This window comes from Linderina pennispora, assembly GCF_002104995.1.
Source record: "Linderina pennispora strain ATCC 12442 chromosome Unknown DL89scaffold_12, whole genome shotgun sequence".
NCBI classification, from domain to species: domain Eukaryota; kingdom Fungi; phylum Kickxellomycota; class Kickxellomycetes; order Kickxellales; family Kickxellaceae; genus Linderina; species Linderina pennispora.
Genome location: NW_024468260.1, coordinates 335,632 through 351,464, shown reverse-complemented (window position 1 = coordinate 351,464; position 15,833 = coordinate 335,632). Strand labels below are relative to the sequence as shown.

Genomic DNA, 15,833 nt, shown 5'->3' with positions numbered 1-15,833 from the left:
ACGGCTGTGTTGGTAAGTTCTTTGCCCCAAGCCACCTGTTGCTGAGAAATTTAGTCCCTCTAGGTTATTGAAATGGAAAACAAATACGAGGCGGAGCAAATGCAGGTATACAGCTGGAATTATATAGACATCAATGTAGCGCTAGACAGTTGGTAGAAGAGAAATGTATTCACCGTGCCTTGGTAGCCAGCAGACACCCATTCTCCCAACCGCCGCCATCCAGCATTTGTAAAAGTGCCTACTGATGTAGTCTGGAAGGCGGAAACCACAGCGTTCGCATTCGTCTAGGCTAGTTGCTACTTGCGCAAGACTCCACGGCATGCGCCCCATGTCACCCTCTATTGGCAAGTACTGCGTACGCCCCGCTGCATATCGTATTGAGGTGGCTGGTCTGCAATCCCAGTCACAGCATTACCACCGGTGTTTCTTCGGCTATGCCTTCCATGTTTGGGAATCGATTGAAATTATCAAAACAAAAAGAACTGCTACGAGTCCTTGATCTCGCCCTCCTCGTCATCGTCATCATCCTCGGTTGCCTCGCCTTCCTCCTTCTCGGCGACCTGCGCGATCGCCGGCAGCCTCGGTGTCTCCGCTGGTAGCTTCGGCGTCTCCGCTGCCAGGCTTTGTGTCTCAGCCGGTGCCTGGGGTGATGTGATGGTAGTAATCTGAGCTGCTGGCGGCTCTGGCTTTGGAAGCAGCGGGTTCAGGTGTGGGGGACTTGGGCTGTGTCGTTGCGGTAGCCTCGACAACTTCTTCTGTCTCCTTTGTCTTAGACTGTGCCTTCACATTGGGGGTTTCAGCGACTGGAGCGGCAGCAGCGGCGGTTTCCTTCCCAGCTTCCACTGGCTCCGCTGCAGCAGGCTGTTTGTCAGCCAGTGGTTCAGCTGTGGCAGGCGCAGGGGCTGCATCCTTTTCAACCTTGACAGCAACAGTTTCTTCTTCCTTCACCGGCTGATCTGTCCACAGCCTTCTCCTTCCCCTCATCTCCTTTCGCAGGCACCACTGGTGCGGCTTCCTCCTTGACTGCAGTTTCTGGTACGACTTCGGCGCCATCGACATCCATGGCGTCCTCCTTGCTGGCCCCCTTGCTCGGCTGCTCATCAGCATCCACAATGCTACTCTCTGCAGTCGCTTTGTTTGCACCATTGGTAACGTCTTCCATCTCGACGTCATCCTTATCGTGGATCTCCTCATTGATGACTTTGGTGCCGTCGCGTGTCTCGTCCTTCAAGCCCATGGCATCGGCATCGTACATCTCTGTATCGGGCACGACGTGCTGGTCGCGTACAGGCTCCGGCATGCGCTCCTCGGGGTCAAGCGCATCCTCATCGTGTATGTCGTTGTCGACGTCGCGCGGGACATCCTGGACCTGCACGCTGGGCACGAATTTTGTGCGCTCGAGGTTTTGGATGACCTGGTTCGTCATGCGCTCCAGGTATTCTGCGCTGTTGCAGTTCTCGACATTGTATGCAGGGACATTGAGCGAGTACTCGGGCGCATAATAGTCCATGTAGTCGTTCATGGGCAGCTTGCGATCCATCTCGGAGCCGACCAGGATACCGGTCTCATACGCCCACACCCGGCTGACGTTGCGGATTGTGTAGCCTCCACCACCCAGTACTAGCGTCGGCAGGTTGAAGTTCTTGACAAAGCGCACGCACTCGGCATGGCCGTCCATGCTGAGGTTGAAGCACCCAAGCTTGTCGCCAGCCAGCGAGTCTGTGCCACACTGCAGGACCACGGCGTTGGGCTGGTACCAATCCATGATGTGCTGGATCACAGGCTTGAACACCGACTGGTAGCTGACATCATCAATGCCGTCGCGCAGCGGGAAATTGACAGCATAGTATTTGCCCTTGCCTTCGCCAATATCACGCAGATCGCCAGTACCTGGGAAGAACTCTCCGTACTTGTGGAATGAGCACGTCATGACACGGTCGGTCGTATAGAACGCCTCTTCGACGCCGTCGCCGTGGTGCACGTCAATATCAATGTACAGCACGCGCTGGTGGTGCCGCAGCAGCTCGAGTATGGCCAGGACAATATCGTTGATGTAGCAGAAGCCCGACGCCTCGCACTTTTTCGCATGGTGCAGACCACCGGACCAGTTGATGCAGATGTCTGACAGGCCACGGTTCAGACGCGCAGCACCCTCCATCGAGCTACCTGCCGAGAGCGAAAATAAATCAAACATGCCGTCGAATACTGGGCAGTCGTCTTCAAAGTTGTACCTCGCCAGCTCGCGCTGGAAGGAGGACGCGTTCTCGGGTGTTACGCGGTTCAGAAAGTCGACGTAGTCATCCGAATGGAACTGTGTCATCTCTTGGCATGTTGCGGGTGCTGCGCGGTATATCGACATCTTCTTGTACAGCTCGTAGCTGATCACCAGGTTGTGTGTCATGCGGATGCGGTGCGGCTTCATCGGGTGGCCCGGCCCGTAGTGGAAGTTTCCGACATCGGCTATATAAGATCAACATAGCATACATAGCATATCAGAAAATGCATGTACTAACTCGCGCTGCCTGGCTATAAAAATAGATACGTACGGTCGTAGAAATAGGCGACATTCTTCCGTTGCAGTGACATTTCCAAATGGACCCAAAAAGGATTGCTCAATTAAACGTGAAAGAGTGGAAATAAAAAGACGCGAAAGAGAAGGACGACTGGAATTCAAAAAAGCGAAAGAAAAAATTGGCCCAAAAAACGTGCTCTGCCATGATGCACTGCCAGGACGTGTAAGCTTATGGCCAACTAGTATGGCCAATGGTATTCTTCCCCACAGCGCTCGGAGCAGGTGACGTTCGTAGTAGAGGGGGACTGCGTTTCCAGCGCTTCTTTTTTTCCAACAACACCTTGAATTCTATTTACCTCTACACATTTTATCCTCTTCATATACATAGACATTTATCCTTTCAAATGCACCTGCGACAGTGGACATGGTCGTTTGTCCTGGGCTGGCTGGTGGTGGCAATAGCTCTGGTGCAGAGCGCCGCAGCAGCCTGGCCGTTTGGTGGAAAGAAGGGACCCGACGACAGCATCGCTGGCACACGGACTACAACGTTCGTGGACCTGCTCTCGTCAGACGCGCGGTTCAGCGAGTTTCTGCACACAGTCCAGCGACTGCGGATGGTGATACCGCTCAACCGCATCCGGAACGCAACACTGCTTGTGCCGACAAACGAGGCACTGAGGCGGTATCGCAAGGAGCACGACACAACGACGGTGACAGGGAACGTGTACCGTGGTGTATCGGACTTTCAGGCATGGTACCATCTGATTGGGGACAGGCCAGTCAACTGGACGGACTTGGTGGGTGGGGATATGGTTTGGGAGTCGTTCAGCAGGCTCACGCACATTTCCGGCCTTGATCCGCCAAGAAACGGAGTGGGCGAAGGCAACGACACCAAAGGAGCACCAATATGGAGTCATGCTCAAGACACGCAGTGCAGGATGGACGGCATGTGGAGGTGAACGGCGTGTCTGTGCTCAAGACCAACATGTCTTGCAGTGCAGGAAATGTTTTTGCAATTGACGGCCTGCTGACTCTGCCGCCCACCATTCAGGGGGTGCTGCGCGCGAACGTGGCGGATAATCAGGCAGCACCCACAGAGCGCGCGGGCTATGGCGACTACGACTTTGTCGAGAAGCTGGTTGCGGCAGCCGGTTGGTCGTATGTGCTGGACAGCGAGCCGCAGCGCAAGAGGGACGAGATGGAAGCCAATCGCATGCGCACGGTGTGGGCTTTCACAGACCAGGCGTTTAGAGACGAGTTTGGGTTTGCCGAGCGCGCGTACCTGATACACGGCGCCGAGTTTGCCAAGGATGACAAGGATGAAGTAGCGCTTGCACTGAGGGACACGCGGCTGGTGGCAAGCCAGTTTGTCACCAAGGAGCCGGTCAGTCTGGCCCGGCTGGGCGAGGGCGAGCACAAAGGTAAGCCATCTGCTTGTGTGCATGTCAAAGCGCGGGATTTGCCAATCCTCACGTGGCAGCTGAACACCACTGTCTTCCTGTAGTGGCCGGGTTTGTCGAGGGCACAGAGCATACGGTGACTGTCGATGCTGGGCTGAGCGGAACTGTCAACGGACTGCGCATCAGCAAAGCAGACATCATTGCCAGAAACGGTAGGTTGCCATTCATCGGAGACCATTGCAGCAATTCTCGAGTCCGTCCATGATTCCCGGGTCTGGACGGGGAGCGGCGGGGGACGCAAATTGCGCCCGGGTGCAATTTTCTACTTTTATTGATGGCCATTCCATCGATCCTGCTCCATTCTTAAGCGATGCATTTGCAGCCAGGCACATCACATGAGGTAGCGACTACGGCAGCGATAGTGCACTACCTGCCTTTGGCTGACTGCTTCTTCCCCCCTTTCGCCCCCTCACCCTTCATTTATTTATTATTACGCACGCCTGCCCCATATATCCCATTGCTCCACTATATCTCTATTCAGGATACCCCCACTAATGCTCATACCCCTCTACAAAATCCTCTGGGCGCCTGCTTTCGCCCTGCCTGCCACCCTAGGTATCGTGCATGGCGTTGAGAGCGTGCAGCGGCCGTCCGGGCTTGCATTTACCCCGCAGAAGATGCTGATTGGCCTGAATGCAACGCTGTTTGTGCGCGAGCTCAAGGACGCCGGGCTGCTTTCGTACATTGACGGCTCCGAGCCCGACCGCAAGCTGACCCTTGCTGGTGCCAACGAACCGTGCTATGGAAGACGCCTTTGGCGCTGACCTGGATGACGGCGACGACATGCTGGTGGAAGCCGCGCAAAACGAGTACGACCTTGATCCGACTGCCGGCCCTATCGCCGAGTGGCGAGCCCCACACAACCGGCGGCGCGAGTGGGCGCAGTACCATATCGTCGATGGACAGTACAACGTAGCCGAACTGGCAGAGACGCCGCTGGTGCGCACGCTACTGGCCAGCGAATGGACGCAGGGGAAGCCGCAGGTGGTCAAGGCGTTTGTTGACCGGCCGCACGGGACCGCACGCCACGTGTCGTTCAACGGCGCCGACAACATCCTGACAGAGCCCGTGGTGGTCGGCAACACGACCATCTACCTTCTGTCGTCGCCGATGCCCACACCACCAAACCTCGTCAATGCCCTGATACAGGATCTGGACCTGTCGTTATTTGTGGCCGCGATGGGCGCGTCTCAGACTGCCAGCGAGATTCAGCGGGAGCAGGGCATCACGGTGCTGGCGCCAGTACTGGAGGCGTTCATTTCCCTGGGCCTCGTGTGGTCGTATCTGAGCCTGCCCGAAGATGCCGATGCACGCTCGGACTTGAGCCGTATCGTGAAGTCGCATATCCTGACAAAGCCCGTGTACAGCGATGAGATCCCTATGCACAGCGATCTCAGCGCCGATATGCTGACGGTCAAGACGCTGAACGGCAACTCTGTTGGCTTGTACCGCACGCCCAAGGGCATCTTTGTCGCGGCAGAGCAGATCCAGGATCCGCAGGCGCTGAAAAAGAGCACAAAGCACCATGTGCTATCGGAGCGTTGCTGATTCAACGAGCTTACAGATCTCTGAGCCCGATATGCTTCTGCGGACCGGTGTGGCCCATGTGCTGGAGCGCGGCCTGATCATGCCGCCCAATGTCGACATAACTTCATCGAAGCTCCTGCGGGGAATGAAGGCGCACGTGTTCCTGTCGCTCTTGGAGCGGTTCAACCTGACGCACGTCCTGGAGGCTCCCCCACCAGCACCGAGTGTGCCAGGGAATGACAGTACCAAGAGCAGTGATGGCGACAGTAAGCCAGTTGTTGGATACTCGCTGCTGGTTGCCTCAGACAAGGCGTGGCGTGAGAATGCAGCATACCGCGAGATGGTTCGTCGAGACCAGGAGGAGGACCGCCACGTGCTAGACGACACCGGAGAATCCGTGGCGCAACTCGACCAACAAGGACATAGAGCAGTACCTGGAGATGCTGGTGCGCTTGCATGTGATCCCTGTTACCGACATCCACCGAGAGCCCGGCGAGCGACTGCCTGCCAGCGACCTGACTCTGTCCGATCGCAAGACGTATGTGACCTTGCTCGAGGGCGCTAAACTGCGTGCTTATGAGTTTGCAACCGACCGGTTTTCGCTGCAGCTGGACGGCATACCGTTCTATCAATCGCCTGGTGGGATCCCATTCATTTCCTATGCGACCATAGTAAGAGCCGGATATGGCCGATCTGGCGCGGTGTTTGAACTGGACAGTGCGCTGAAGCTGCCGCCCAAGGACCTACTCGCACCTGGTGGGTGGAAGAAGGCGTATGTGGGATGCTGCTGTCTGGGTCACTGGTCTGGGCATGGGTTCGGGCTTGGTCGGTGCGTCGGCGTACTGGGTACGCCAGTGGTGGACGCGTGCAGATTATCAGTCGCTGTAAATATTACACTGCAACTTCCTTTTGCATAAACTGCTTTTGCAATATCGCAAAGGAATACCAATCCTCCCAAGGGCATATCTCTGAGCTCTCTGCAAATGACATGTATTAGCAGAGTATGTAGTGGCATATGAGACATGGTATGGCGATAGTTCGTTGTATATTGCATAGAAAAGGGCCTTGCAAGATACATCCGATGGAAGCGTTTGCTAAATAGATTTGGAAGTATCATATCGGGAACTAGAGGAATGGGGAAGCTAGCAGGCTACTTTGAAGCGGAGGCTGAGGCATGAGGCTTCTACGCTGTCGTGATGGTGGTAATGCTGTTGAGCTTGTCAGCGGCAGACCATACTCGTCTGTCTCCTGGACTGCCGCTGGACACATCCTGCTTTGGCGCCGTATGCGTCCGGGTGACAGTACTGCGCGGGCTCTTTTCCTGCAGAAGCTGGCTCGATATGTGTCTCTATAGCCGCTTCTGCATCTTGCTCAGACAAGTGATTCGGATGTAGTGTCTGCCTCTTCATTGTCGCTGTTGCTGCCATCGTCGGTAAGATTTACTGGTGGTAGCGTCAGGCGGGAACGGTGGGATGCTGGTGTTGGCACCATTGTTGTAGTTGAGCCATTTCATCAGGCTCTCCAGGACATTTGGTCTTCGTTGAAGACGTATTCGCCTCGTCATCATCGTCGGCAGTATTAGTAGGTGATGGCCTTGACTCGTCGTCACCGAATATGCTTCCGAGCTGGTTGCCGTCGTATTTTATTGGCGACATCTGCCCGTCCTGTGCCCATTGTCTCCTCAGGGAAGCGTCTGAGCGGATCGGCGGTCCGCATGTTGCGCTGAAGACTCTCGGCGAACCTGTTATCAGTCGACGGCTCGTCATCATCGTCGTTATCATCAACCTCCTTCTGGATGGCGGGTGTCAGCTGAATAGTAAAGTGCTCAATATCGAATGCCTGTGTGCCAGGCACGCAAGAATGCATCGCCAATAACCCATTTGTCCAGCGTCGTGTCCATGCTAGCTGCAAATGCCGTCACGCATCTGCCTCTGCCGACAGGGATTATGTAGTGCTCAGGCTCGATTGCAAAAGTCTCGCCGGCGAACCCAAACTTGACTGTCGGCTTGCGCGCCCGATGGCAATCAATGCCATACAGCCCGTACTGGTTGAACAGCGGTATGGCGCCAAGATACTGGTTAACAATGTCAGCATCGTTCGCAGGCAGAACCATGAGGGCAGTGCCTGTGTCGATGACTGCGGTCTGGGTGGAGAGGTTCGGTAGCGAGTACTCGTCGACCAGCAGTCCGCTCAGCTCAACTTCCCAGTACATCTTGCGGACGATAGGAATGGTGCGTGTTTTCCCGTCGAACCGCTTTGGGTTGACTCCGCCCAAGACGAGCTCTCCTCCCGCCGGGGAGCCATTGCGGCCAACACGGATCCAGAATGAGAACATGGGCTTCTCCAACAGCCCCTGCTGGACCATGGTGTAGAACGGTGGGTCAGCTTGTATGCGTGAGAGCTTGGGGAACCCGAGCCCGAACACGCCATCAAAGGGCGTCGAGCGGAAGAAGTGCCCCATATGCGTAGCCATGCCGACGTGCATTGCCGAGACATTAGTGCCACCCAGCTGCACCGTGTCGACACCGACCTGGCCCATCAGTCCACCGGTGCCGTAGGTCAACGAGAACGGTACGTGCGAGGTCACAAAAGACAAAGACTTGTCGTTATCGAAACGGTTGTGCGTGTTGCAGGCTACCGAGTCGCAGCTAATTGAGGGGATCCAAAAGTCCGAACTCCCAGTGTCGAACACAACATTGAATTTCTGGGGAGGCGTGCCGACAGTCAGCTCGCCAAAGTAGCTCTGGAATCCGCGGACGCCTGACGACTGGTTGCTAGTATCGTTGATATTGACCTGCGAGGAATGCAGCTGAATCGTTATCACCTTTGGTGTAGGTTTGGCAGCCGATGCGGAAGAGAGCGAGGAGAGAATGTTGCGCAGTTTCTCGGTTACTGTGGCGAGTGCGGAGGCAGTTGGGTTTGGGGCACCAGTCGAGGAGGATGACAAGCCATCGGTAGCCGTTCCTGACGGGGTCTCAGTAGGATCGTCTGGTTTGTATTGGGATGCACCAGGCGCCGTAGTTGACGAGGTGATGTCTGTGAGTGCGTCAGTACCTGTGGAGGTCGATTCCGAGTCAGTGGCAGATTGCCGTGTCCTCATCTGTGGCCGAAGGATCTGTTGGCGACGACTCTGTAGGTGTTTCAGTAACAGTGACCGTCGTGGACTCGTCGACAATTTCAGAGAGCACTATCGACGAGGGCTCATCAGACTTCCCATTGCCGACCTCCCTGACAGTCTCCGTCATTGTAGTATCGAGTTCAGTGACGACTGACTCATCCGACATCCCTGCTGGTGGTAGCATGCAGCTGCTTTGTATTTTGCAGTGTGCGCGTCGATCCAGCCGCTGGCCCATACCGGATGTGAGCTCTGGGCATGCCGTGCGGGAATACAGCCTTCTCCATATTATGCTTGACCGATTCGAATACAAGCTCACGCAGTGCACGTTTGGCTGGATCGGTGTCATAAAATGTCGGGCCAATCGTTTCTCTAGATGCATGGTGAAGATCGAGTTCGTTGTCATCGCCTTGTGTCATGAAAAGCAAAGCATCTTTATCGTCGACAGGCTTCATTGTTGTCGGTAGGGTTTTGGCGCGAGAAGACAGAGCGTTGCGTGTTGGAACCGCCAGCGGGGTGATGGCCACGACGCTCAGCCAGAAGGCTAGTGCGGCCGCTAGCAGCTTCAGTGACATCTGGATGACAATAACACTAGAAAACGGCTTAAAATTTAAAACAAGTATCAAGTATAGGATAGCAAGGGGAGAGAGACAAAATGCAAATGTTTGGTCGAGCGAAAGGGGGCTCAGACCGTGAGGGATTTAAGACGTCATTCCGAGCACTGCTGTCAGCAGTTCTCCATGATGGAGGTTCTGAGAATGCTTGCGTGGAGATGCAAGTGAATGATGGCGGGGAAGAGTAAAAATGCGGTGGGACAAATGCCGTCTCGGTGGCTCAGGAGTATCGAAAAAGGTTGAAGATACTAGGAGCTGGGGCTAACAGTACATATACGACCACGGACCGGTAAGGTATCCCAATATCTGGTCAGGGGGAGACAGCGAGCTGCGGATATCTCGACCGAGCCGAGCCGAATCTTTAGCGCAGCAGTGTTGGATTTGAGCCGCCAAAATGCGCGCGAGTCACTTTAGCTTGCTCATGCTTCGCCACAAAAGCTTCTTCCTCCATTCTCAAATTCACCTCTGCCTCAATTGACTGACGCACCATTAAAAAAGTGTACCTAACCAGCACAGCAGCTATGCTCTTGGGTCCCACCGACGAAACTCCTGCCAGCACAAAGACGTGCATCCGGCGCTGGCCGGTATCCAGCGTCGCCCCGGTCAAGGTTGGCCAGCAGACCCAGCACCGCGGGTACCTGAGCGACGAACTGGTGCTGACGACCGAAATGCAGCGAATGAGCCTAATAGACTCGTCCCCACTGTGCAACAGCTTGCTTGCACTCTATCAAGATACAGTAAACAGCCCCGAGTTTCAGACCATGTAAGCCTACGATCAGAACCAACTGTAAAGGAGTGGAAAGGGAGTGCGGGATTAGTTGCTGACTCTGTCTTCTACATGTAGCCAGCTTCGCCAATGGGTTGATCCAGGCGTGTCGAGGGCTCCGGAAATGGACACGGCGTTTGGAAGAAACCTTAGTTGATTTAACTCGGCGGCTTCCAGGCGCCATGCCGTCTGCGCAAGGTGAGCTTGCTGGATTGCACGTATGCTAACACAACGGATTCTGCAGGGAAGCGGGACTGAGCACTGATATACGCGCCATGTAGCTACAGAGGCAAAGATTGTGACGGCAGACGACTGCTATACGAAGTTGTTTTCGTATATACGCAAATCGAATAAAACGGAAAAGCCGGTGCCATCGGATCCAGGTAACGTATCTTTCTTTCTGCTTGCCATTCCGCCTCAGAGCCTGCATTCTTCTGTCTAGTGTCTTAATAGCATGCCAGTCCGCTTTGCTCCTGTAGTCAACGGTCATCAGGGCAGTGCTGTCGACATTGTTATCGATATACCGCCGAAGCCCACCGGTGATCCGGTGGCGGTGAAGCGTGGTTTAGGTGACGTCCGATGTCGTCATGGAGGAAAACAAACGGTCGAGATCGGATCTCAGTTCAGCTAATGGATCTGCACATTCACCAGCACCAGCCGAAGCACCAGGAGGAAGCGATTAGCAAGCATGGCATAAAGCACGTGGGGCTAGCATCGCCGTTGCACTGTCGATGACAATGTCGAGAAACATGTAGCCGACGAGCAAGTGGCCCCAGACCAGCAGTTGCCCAGCGACACTGTAGCTAGTGTTGCCTCAGAAATGGCTGCTAAGCCTGAGGAAGCCGTTCCAGTCTGTGTAGAAAACCTCGATGATTACCTGTCCAGGCTATTCCAGGAGGACGATGCACTTGACGATAATAGCAGCACGGATCTGTCAATGTTTTGTCGCATTCAGCGTATCAGCGGAGACAGCCTCATTATCAGTAAGCGTGCCATTGGGCGGCTAAAAGTGCTGCTTGCTCCGATGCTCGGCAGAGCAGCTACGGCAGTTTATGCCCGAAGACAGAATTGGCCGCCTTATTCGTTTGCTTTGCAAGGCAATAGAGGTAGCCGACAGCATGGGCTTGGCTGACATGATCAAAAGCGGGTCTACATTGCAGCAAGGCAGCTAGGCTTTCCGACAACTTTTGCACGGAGCTTGAGCTGGCTATTTCCATTTCGTCTCTTGGTCTCGAGGCTGCCAGTCTTACCATTAACATCATCGCATCCGGGAAGGCGGCAAAAGGCGCATACACAGAGGACTCGCTGCACTCGGCGGCCGCCTTCTTCAAGGAGTGCTTGCTCAACTGTGCGATCCCTCTGTTCGACCTCCCGCCATCGAACTCCCTGGTTGTACTGGTTTCTGAGAAGGGAAAGCCGCTGAAGAACCACCTTCATGCTTTCTTTGGTCTCATTCTGGCGACGCACGACCCGGTCGCCTCTGCCCTGGATCCAGCTGCTGCTAGCCGAGCAGGACGTAATTTCGCTCGTCTTTGCCTCCATCACCGCCATGTTCACGACCAGCGAGTTGGCAGGGACTAGCTTCGATAAGAACCTGCTTGAGTCTATCCGTCGCTCGGCCCAGATGCTGCTGCGGCACATTTTTGAAAAGCACATCGAGCAGCGGTCGTGGATCCTGGAGGAGATCCTTGGGTCGCTTATCCGGCTGCCAGCCCAGAAGCGGTCCCAGGGTAGCTACCGTATTGCCAGCGGCAAATCTGTCCAGTTTATTAGCATTCTGCTGTTGAAGCTCCTGCAGGGCACGGCCCAACCGCCAGATGACCTGACTGCTGGGTTTGAGGGTGGCACGCTGCCGACCAAAGAGTACCGGATTCTGCTGGAACAAGCACTGCAAGTCGACAGAGGCTGCTGCGGCAAGCACAGACTTTGCGATCCGGTATCTGATCGGCCGCTGCATCAGACGCGACAATAAGCCAGCGCTCAACGAGGCAGACTACCGTAACCTGCTCGAGTCTTTCATCGATGACTGTGTCACGCTGCTCGGCCATCCACAATGGCCTGCATCGGAGCTGGTGATCCGCATCTACTCCATGCATCTGATCGACGTCCTTGACGAGGAGAAGTCCGACTTTGCAATGAAGAGCCTGGCGCTGGATGGACTAGGCCCAGATTGCAGCTCACATCGCGCGTGCTCAGCGGGAGTGCGAAATCAGCGCCAAGGACGGAGGGCTGGGGACTCTGGCGCCTGTCGTTGCGAGTTCGTCAGCTGGAAGCTATCAACACCTTCGCATCAACAACAACACTATTGCTCGAATACCTGCAATCCAAGGCGCTGAGCGATGAGACTACTGGCGCGATTCCCCTTTATATTGGTGGATGGGCTACAACACTGATCGCGGCCATCATCAAGAGCCGCCAGCGCAAACGCAGCAGCAGCGGCGACGCTGGCGGCGAGGGCATGGAGGAATCGCCTACCGTGTGTCCAGCCGGATACTCGATCTAGCCGATTTGCAGGAGATGATGCAGCTGACATGACCGATAGTGACAGCGACGGCGATAGCGTCGGCGATGGAGACGGCGGGATGCATGTCGACGATGACTCTGACTCCGACTACGAGGATGGTGACGCAAAGAAGCGCTAAATCCCAAGTCCTGGGTTTGGTGCTGATAAGCGCAAGGTGGTCGAGGAGTGTCTGAAGGAGTACACCAAGATCACCCACCGGTCAACCAAGGCGATGCCGAGCCATGTTTCGTATGCCAAGGCAGGCAGACGCAGCCAGGGCAATATTTGCCTCTCTGCCACTGTACCGCAGCTTTGACATGATTGTATCGAGGATGGCGATGTCGCTTGGATCGAGTCTGGTCACAGTACGGTCGAAGGCACTGCGTGCACTGAACCATGTTGCATCGCATCGGCCGTCGGTCCTGTACCAGCCCTAATGTCAAATTTGCCATCAACCATCGGCTGCAGGACAACTCGTCGCTGGTGCGCGAGGCAGCAATCGATCTAATCGGCAAGCACGTTGCGCAGAATCCCGAGCTGACCAGCCAGTACTATGAGTTCATCAGCGTGCGCGCGCTCGACAAGGGCACAAGCGTGCGTAAGCGTGTGATGCGCATCCTGCGCGACATCTACCTTGCATCAGACGACCAGACGCGCCTGGTTGATATTGGAGTGCGGGTGCTACAGCGGACCAACGACGAGGAGCGCACAATTCGCGAATTTGCAATGAAGACACTGCAGGAGCTGTGGTTCTCATACAACGACGCAGATGCAATCACTGATGACCAGGCATCCCTAGGGTCATCTGCCAACATATTCAACTCTCTGGCGCCAGGAGGTCCAACGGCAAATGATGAAGACGGGTGCGCGTCATGACAGGTGTGATGGAGGCGACGCGGACCCGCGAGCTGTCGGATCTGATGGGCACGCTTTTTGAGCATGTTACCAAGGATGTGTCCAAGGCCGAGGCAGATGCGGCGATGTTTGTGGCACGGTGCGTCATCGACGCTCTATTTGAGCAGCTGCTGAGATCTGAGGAGACAGAGTCGGCCAGTGTGTTTTCGACAAGCGCGTGTCTGCGGTTCCTATCGGCGCTCAGCGGGATTGCACCCGAGGCGGTTGGAGCGCGTGCCGAGATGCTCAGCGCGTATCTGAAGATGACCAGCCCATCTGGAGGAAGAGATGCTGAGCAACGCGCTGCACATCTTCCAGAACTCGGTGCTGACGATTCCTCACCCAAGTCCGCAGTTCTTGGAGCACGCTGGAGAGCGACCTTATTGCGCTGCTGTCGTCGAGTCCGCAGAGTATTCTGGTTGAAGCGGTGCCATGCCTGTGTATGATAGTGGAGAAGTTGACACGCGACTACAGCAGGATCATCAAGCTGTTCCGGTCATGCGTATTGCAGCTGTATCGCGAGAGGCGGCTGATTGAGAGCGGGGCGGCGGCGATGCAGTCGCCCAAGAACGCGATGCGGTTCATGATCTTGGCCGGGCTCTTGTGCCGGCACTTTGATTTCGACAAGCATCGCACGGAGCTCGAGACGCAGTTCAAGGAGCTAGCTCTGCTGGCCAGGGGCATGATGATCCCAGAGTTTATGAGCAGTCCTGCTGCTGTTCTTTGCAGCACCGGGCTCCCAGCGACAGTGCAGCTCGCGGCGATCCAGATGCTGGGACAGTTGTACATCAAGCGGCCGCAGCTAGGCGTTGTCGGCGGCAGGCCGGGATGTGGTCAACCGAGTGTTTGCTGGTAGCAACGTGAACCACAAGCTGCAAGTGATGCGCAACTTTCTGGAGTTCCTTCGCGACGATGCCCAGCGGTATGTGCAAAAGGCCAAGGAGGGCAAGGGCAAGGGCAAGAAGAAGAAAAAGGTCGATGCCCGCGCCCTGGTCGGCAACACGGACGACATGGGCGAGGCTGGCGTTGGTGCCTCGCTGATGCAGACATACCTGGAGCGGATCATTCGACGCTACGTTTGTTGCGAAATGCACCGCTGCTCCGGGCTGCCGGTTTCGAGGTCATTTCGCTGGTGCTTGAGCAGGGGCTGGCGCATCCGCTCATGTGTGTGCCAGCACTGATTGCGCTGAGCACCGACAGTGATGCACATATCCGGAACAAGTCGCTGAAGCTGCACCAAGACCTGGCCGGCAAGCACGCATCGTTTATCCACTCACGCGACCTAGAGGGAGTGCGCAAGGCGTTTGAGTACCAGTCGCAGGTGCGCGACGGGCCGCAGTATGTGTCTGGCTACAACGACGCTGTCGAGCCCATGGAGTCGGTCCAGCGACCCTGTGGCGTATTTGCAAGCCGCTGTACACGATGCAGCGCTCAAAGCGCACCCGGCGCTAACGACTTTTTGACTATGCTTGTCAATATCGGCGATGTTGATGGCAGTGTCCGATGACGCAGTGGCGAGCAGCAGTGTGCCAAACCAGCACCTTGTGCGCTTTGTGGCCGAGAACATCTCGGCGCTGGACTTTAAGTACCTGGACGAGGTGCTGCTGGTTGCGTACCAAATCAGCTCAGTCATTGCCGGGACCGGGCTCACGGTGTTCCAGTTGTTTGAGACCGAGGGAAGCGAGGGGGTGAACTGCGACTCGACGCAGTGGCGGGCGGCAACGGAGACCAGCGTCAGCATTACAATTCTGTTCATGCTACGCGAGTTCCTCAAGGCACACTACGGAGTAACTGAGGCCCGGTGCTCTGGATTCAACCCCAACGACACGTCGTCCAGTATGCGTGACAAATCCGTCGCGTGGCATGCGCCGACATCATCGCAGCAGTCCTCGGCTGGCTGTGGGCGCATCGACTGGAGCGCGTGTGCATGTGCGACTGTGGGCTTGGATTCGCCGGAGGCTTATAGGGAGCAGCGCAAGCTGTTTCGGAAGATGATGGCCAGCTCGCTAGCTGTGATTGACGAGCTTGCTCCGATGGACAAAAACAACAACAGTATCAGCAACGGCGATCGTTCACGAAACGACAGCGTGCCGAGCGATGTGGCCAATGAGTCGTTCACGAGCGACGTCAGCCTCAGCGCAGATGTTTTAGAGCAGCTGGCGAACGAGGACATCCTGGACTGAGCCCAGCAATTGCAGGCGGACTGACACAGGCCTCAGCGGCGACAAGCACTGGCGAAATTGGCGGTATGTGTGCACGCAGGTGTATTTGCAGAATAAATCGCTACACTGGAGAACATACTCAGGTATTGTGTGTGCGTGCAAGCTAAAGCGATGCTCAATTTCCCGGCTGCATAAATTGGCTGCAAGAGTCAACATGACACCAGTGCGTGGGCGCCAGCGTGCATACATGCCGCCGATTGTGCTAGTGGTCGGATGACAC

The 15,833-nt window shown here is 55.8% G+C and overlaps 6 protein-coding genes across 6 annotated transcripts; 2 read left to right on the top strand and 4 right to left on the bottom strand.

Moving 5' to 3' along the window:
- Positions 1–436: 436 nt before the first annotated feature.
- DL89DRAFT_269340 (uncharacterized protein) lies at positions 437–2,630 on the bottom strand. Its single transcript, XM_040888260.1, has 3 exons — positions 965–2,630; positions 748–942; positions 437–686 (listed from the first exon to the last, which is right to left on the bottom strand). Exons 1-3 carry the CDS (start codon positions 2,420–2,422, stop codon positions 486–488), a joined length of 1,854 nt encoding a protein of 617 aa, XP_040741427.1. The 5' UTR covers positions 2,423–2,630; the 3' UTR covers positions 437–485.
- An 88-nt stretch (positions 2,631–2,718) lies between these two features.
- Positions 2,719–6,529, top strand: DL89DRAFT_269339 (uncharacterized protein; the record flags this gene model as incomplete). Its single annotated transcript, XM_040888259.1, is given in 10 exon segments — positions 2,719–2,733; positions 2,932–3,384; positions 3,410–3,424; positions 3,450–3,933; positions 4,017–4,124; positions 4,528–4,695; positions 4,721–5,499; positions 5,537–5,872; positions 5,892–6,275; positions 6,355–6,529. 10 exon segments carry the CDS (start codon positions 2,719–2,721, stop codon positions 6,385–6,387), a joined length of 2,775 nt encoding a protein of 924 aa, XP_040741426.1. The 3' UTR covers positions 6,388–6,529.
- An 87-nt stretch (positions 6,530–6,616) lies between these two features.
- Positions 6,617–7,189, bottom strand: DL89DRAFT_269338 (uncharacterized protein). The gene is given in 6 exon segments (XM_040888258.1): positions 6,617–6,666; positions 6,687–6,747; positions 6,767–6,820; positions 6,877–6,902; positions 6,943–7,016; positions 7,048–7,189. 6 exon segments carry the CDS (start codon positions 7,152–7,154, stop codon positions 6,650–6,652), a joined length of 339 nt encoding a protein of 112 aa, XP_040741425.1. The 5' UTR covers positions 7,155–7,189; the 3' UTR covers positions 6,617–6,649.
- A 150-nt stretch (positions 7,190–7,339) lies between these two features.
- Positions 7,340–8,239, bottom strand: DL89DRAFT_211031 (acid protease; the record flags this gene model as incomplete). Its single annotated transcript, XM_040884197.1, has 1 exon — positions 7,340–8,239. A coding segment is annotated over one exon (900 nt), but the record flags the coding sequence as incomplete, so codon positions are not given.
- Positions 8,240–8,515: 276 nt separating this feature from the next.
- On the bottom strand, positions 8,516–9,251 carry DL89DRAFT_46327 (uncharacterized protein). Its single transcript, XM_040891699.1, has one exon. It carries the CDS (start codon positions 9,018–9,020, stop codon positions 8,574–8,576), a length of 447 nt encoding a protein of 148 aa, XP_040741423.1. The 5' UTR covers positions 9,021–9,251; the 3' UTR covers positions 8,516–8,573.
- Positions 9,252–9,749: 498 nt separating this feature from the next.
- Positions 9,750–15,574, top strand: DL89DRAFT_294691 (uncharacterized protein; the record flags this gene model as incomplete). Its single annotated transcript, XM_040890549.1, has 16 exons — positions 9,750–9,881; positions 11,159–11,467; positions 11,505–11,857; positions 11,913–12,182; positions 12,215–12,474; positions 12,521–12,582; positions 12,667–12,746; positions 12,775–12,916; positions 12,966–13,335; positions 13,377–13,644; positions 13,688–13,715; positions 13,765–14,199; positions 14,264–14,467; positions 14,512–14,768; positions 14,829–14,889; positions 14,930–15,574. The coding sequence occupies 16 exons, from the start codon at positions 9,750–9,752 to the stop codon at positions 15,572–15,574; spliced, it is 3,876 nt and encodes a 1,291-aa protein (XP_040741422.1).
- Positions 15,575–15,833: the final 259 nt, after the last annotated feature.

Bases quoted from the DNA above. Each gene is read 5' to 3' on its own strand.
- DL89DRAFT_269340 (XM_040888260.1), bottom strand. From the start codon at position 2,422: ATGAAGCCGCACCGCATCCGCATGACACACAACCTGGTGATCAGCTAC. The intron at 687-747 runs GTCGAGGCTACC...CTGCTTCCAAAG, and splicing joins CAAAGGAGACAGAAGAAGTT to CCAGAGCCGCCAGCAGCTCA.
- DL89DRAFT_269338 (XM_040888258.1), bottom strand. From the start codon at position 7,154: ATGTCGCCAATAAAATACGACGGCAACCAGCTCGGAAGCATATTCGGT. The intron at 7,017-7,047 runs GTCTTCAACGAA...TGTCCTGGAGAG, and splicing joins GATGATGACGAGGCGAATAC to CCTGATGAAATGGCTCAACT. The intron at 6,903-6,942 runs GTAAATCTTACC...GCGACAATGAAG, and splicing joins CCCGCCTGACGCTACCACCA to AGGCAGACACTACATCCGAA.
- DL89DRAFT_46327 (XM_040891699.1), bottom strand. From the start codon at position 9,020: ATGACAACGAACTCGATCTTCACCATGCATCTAGAGAAACGATTGGCC.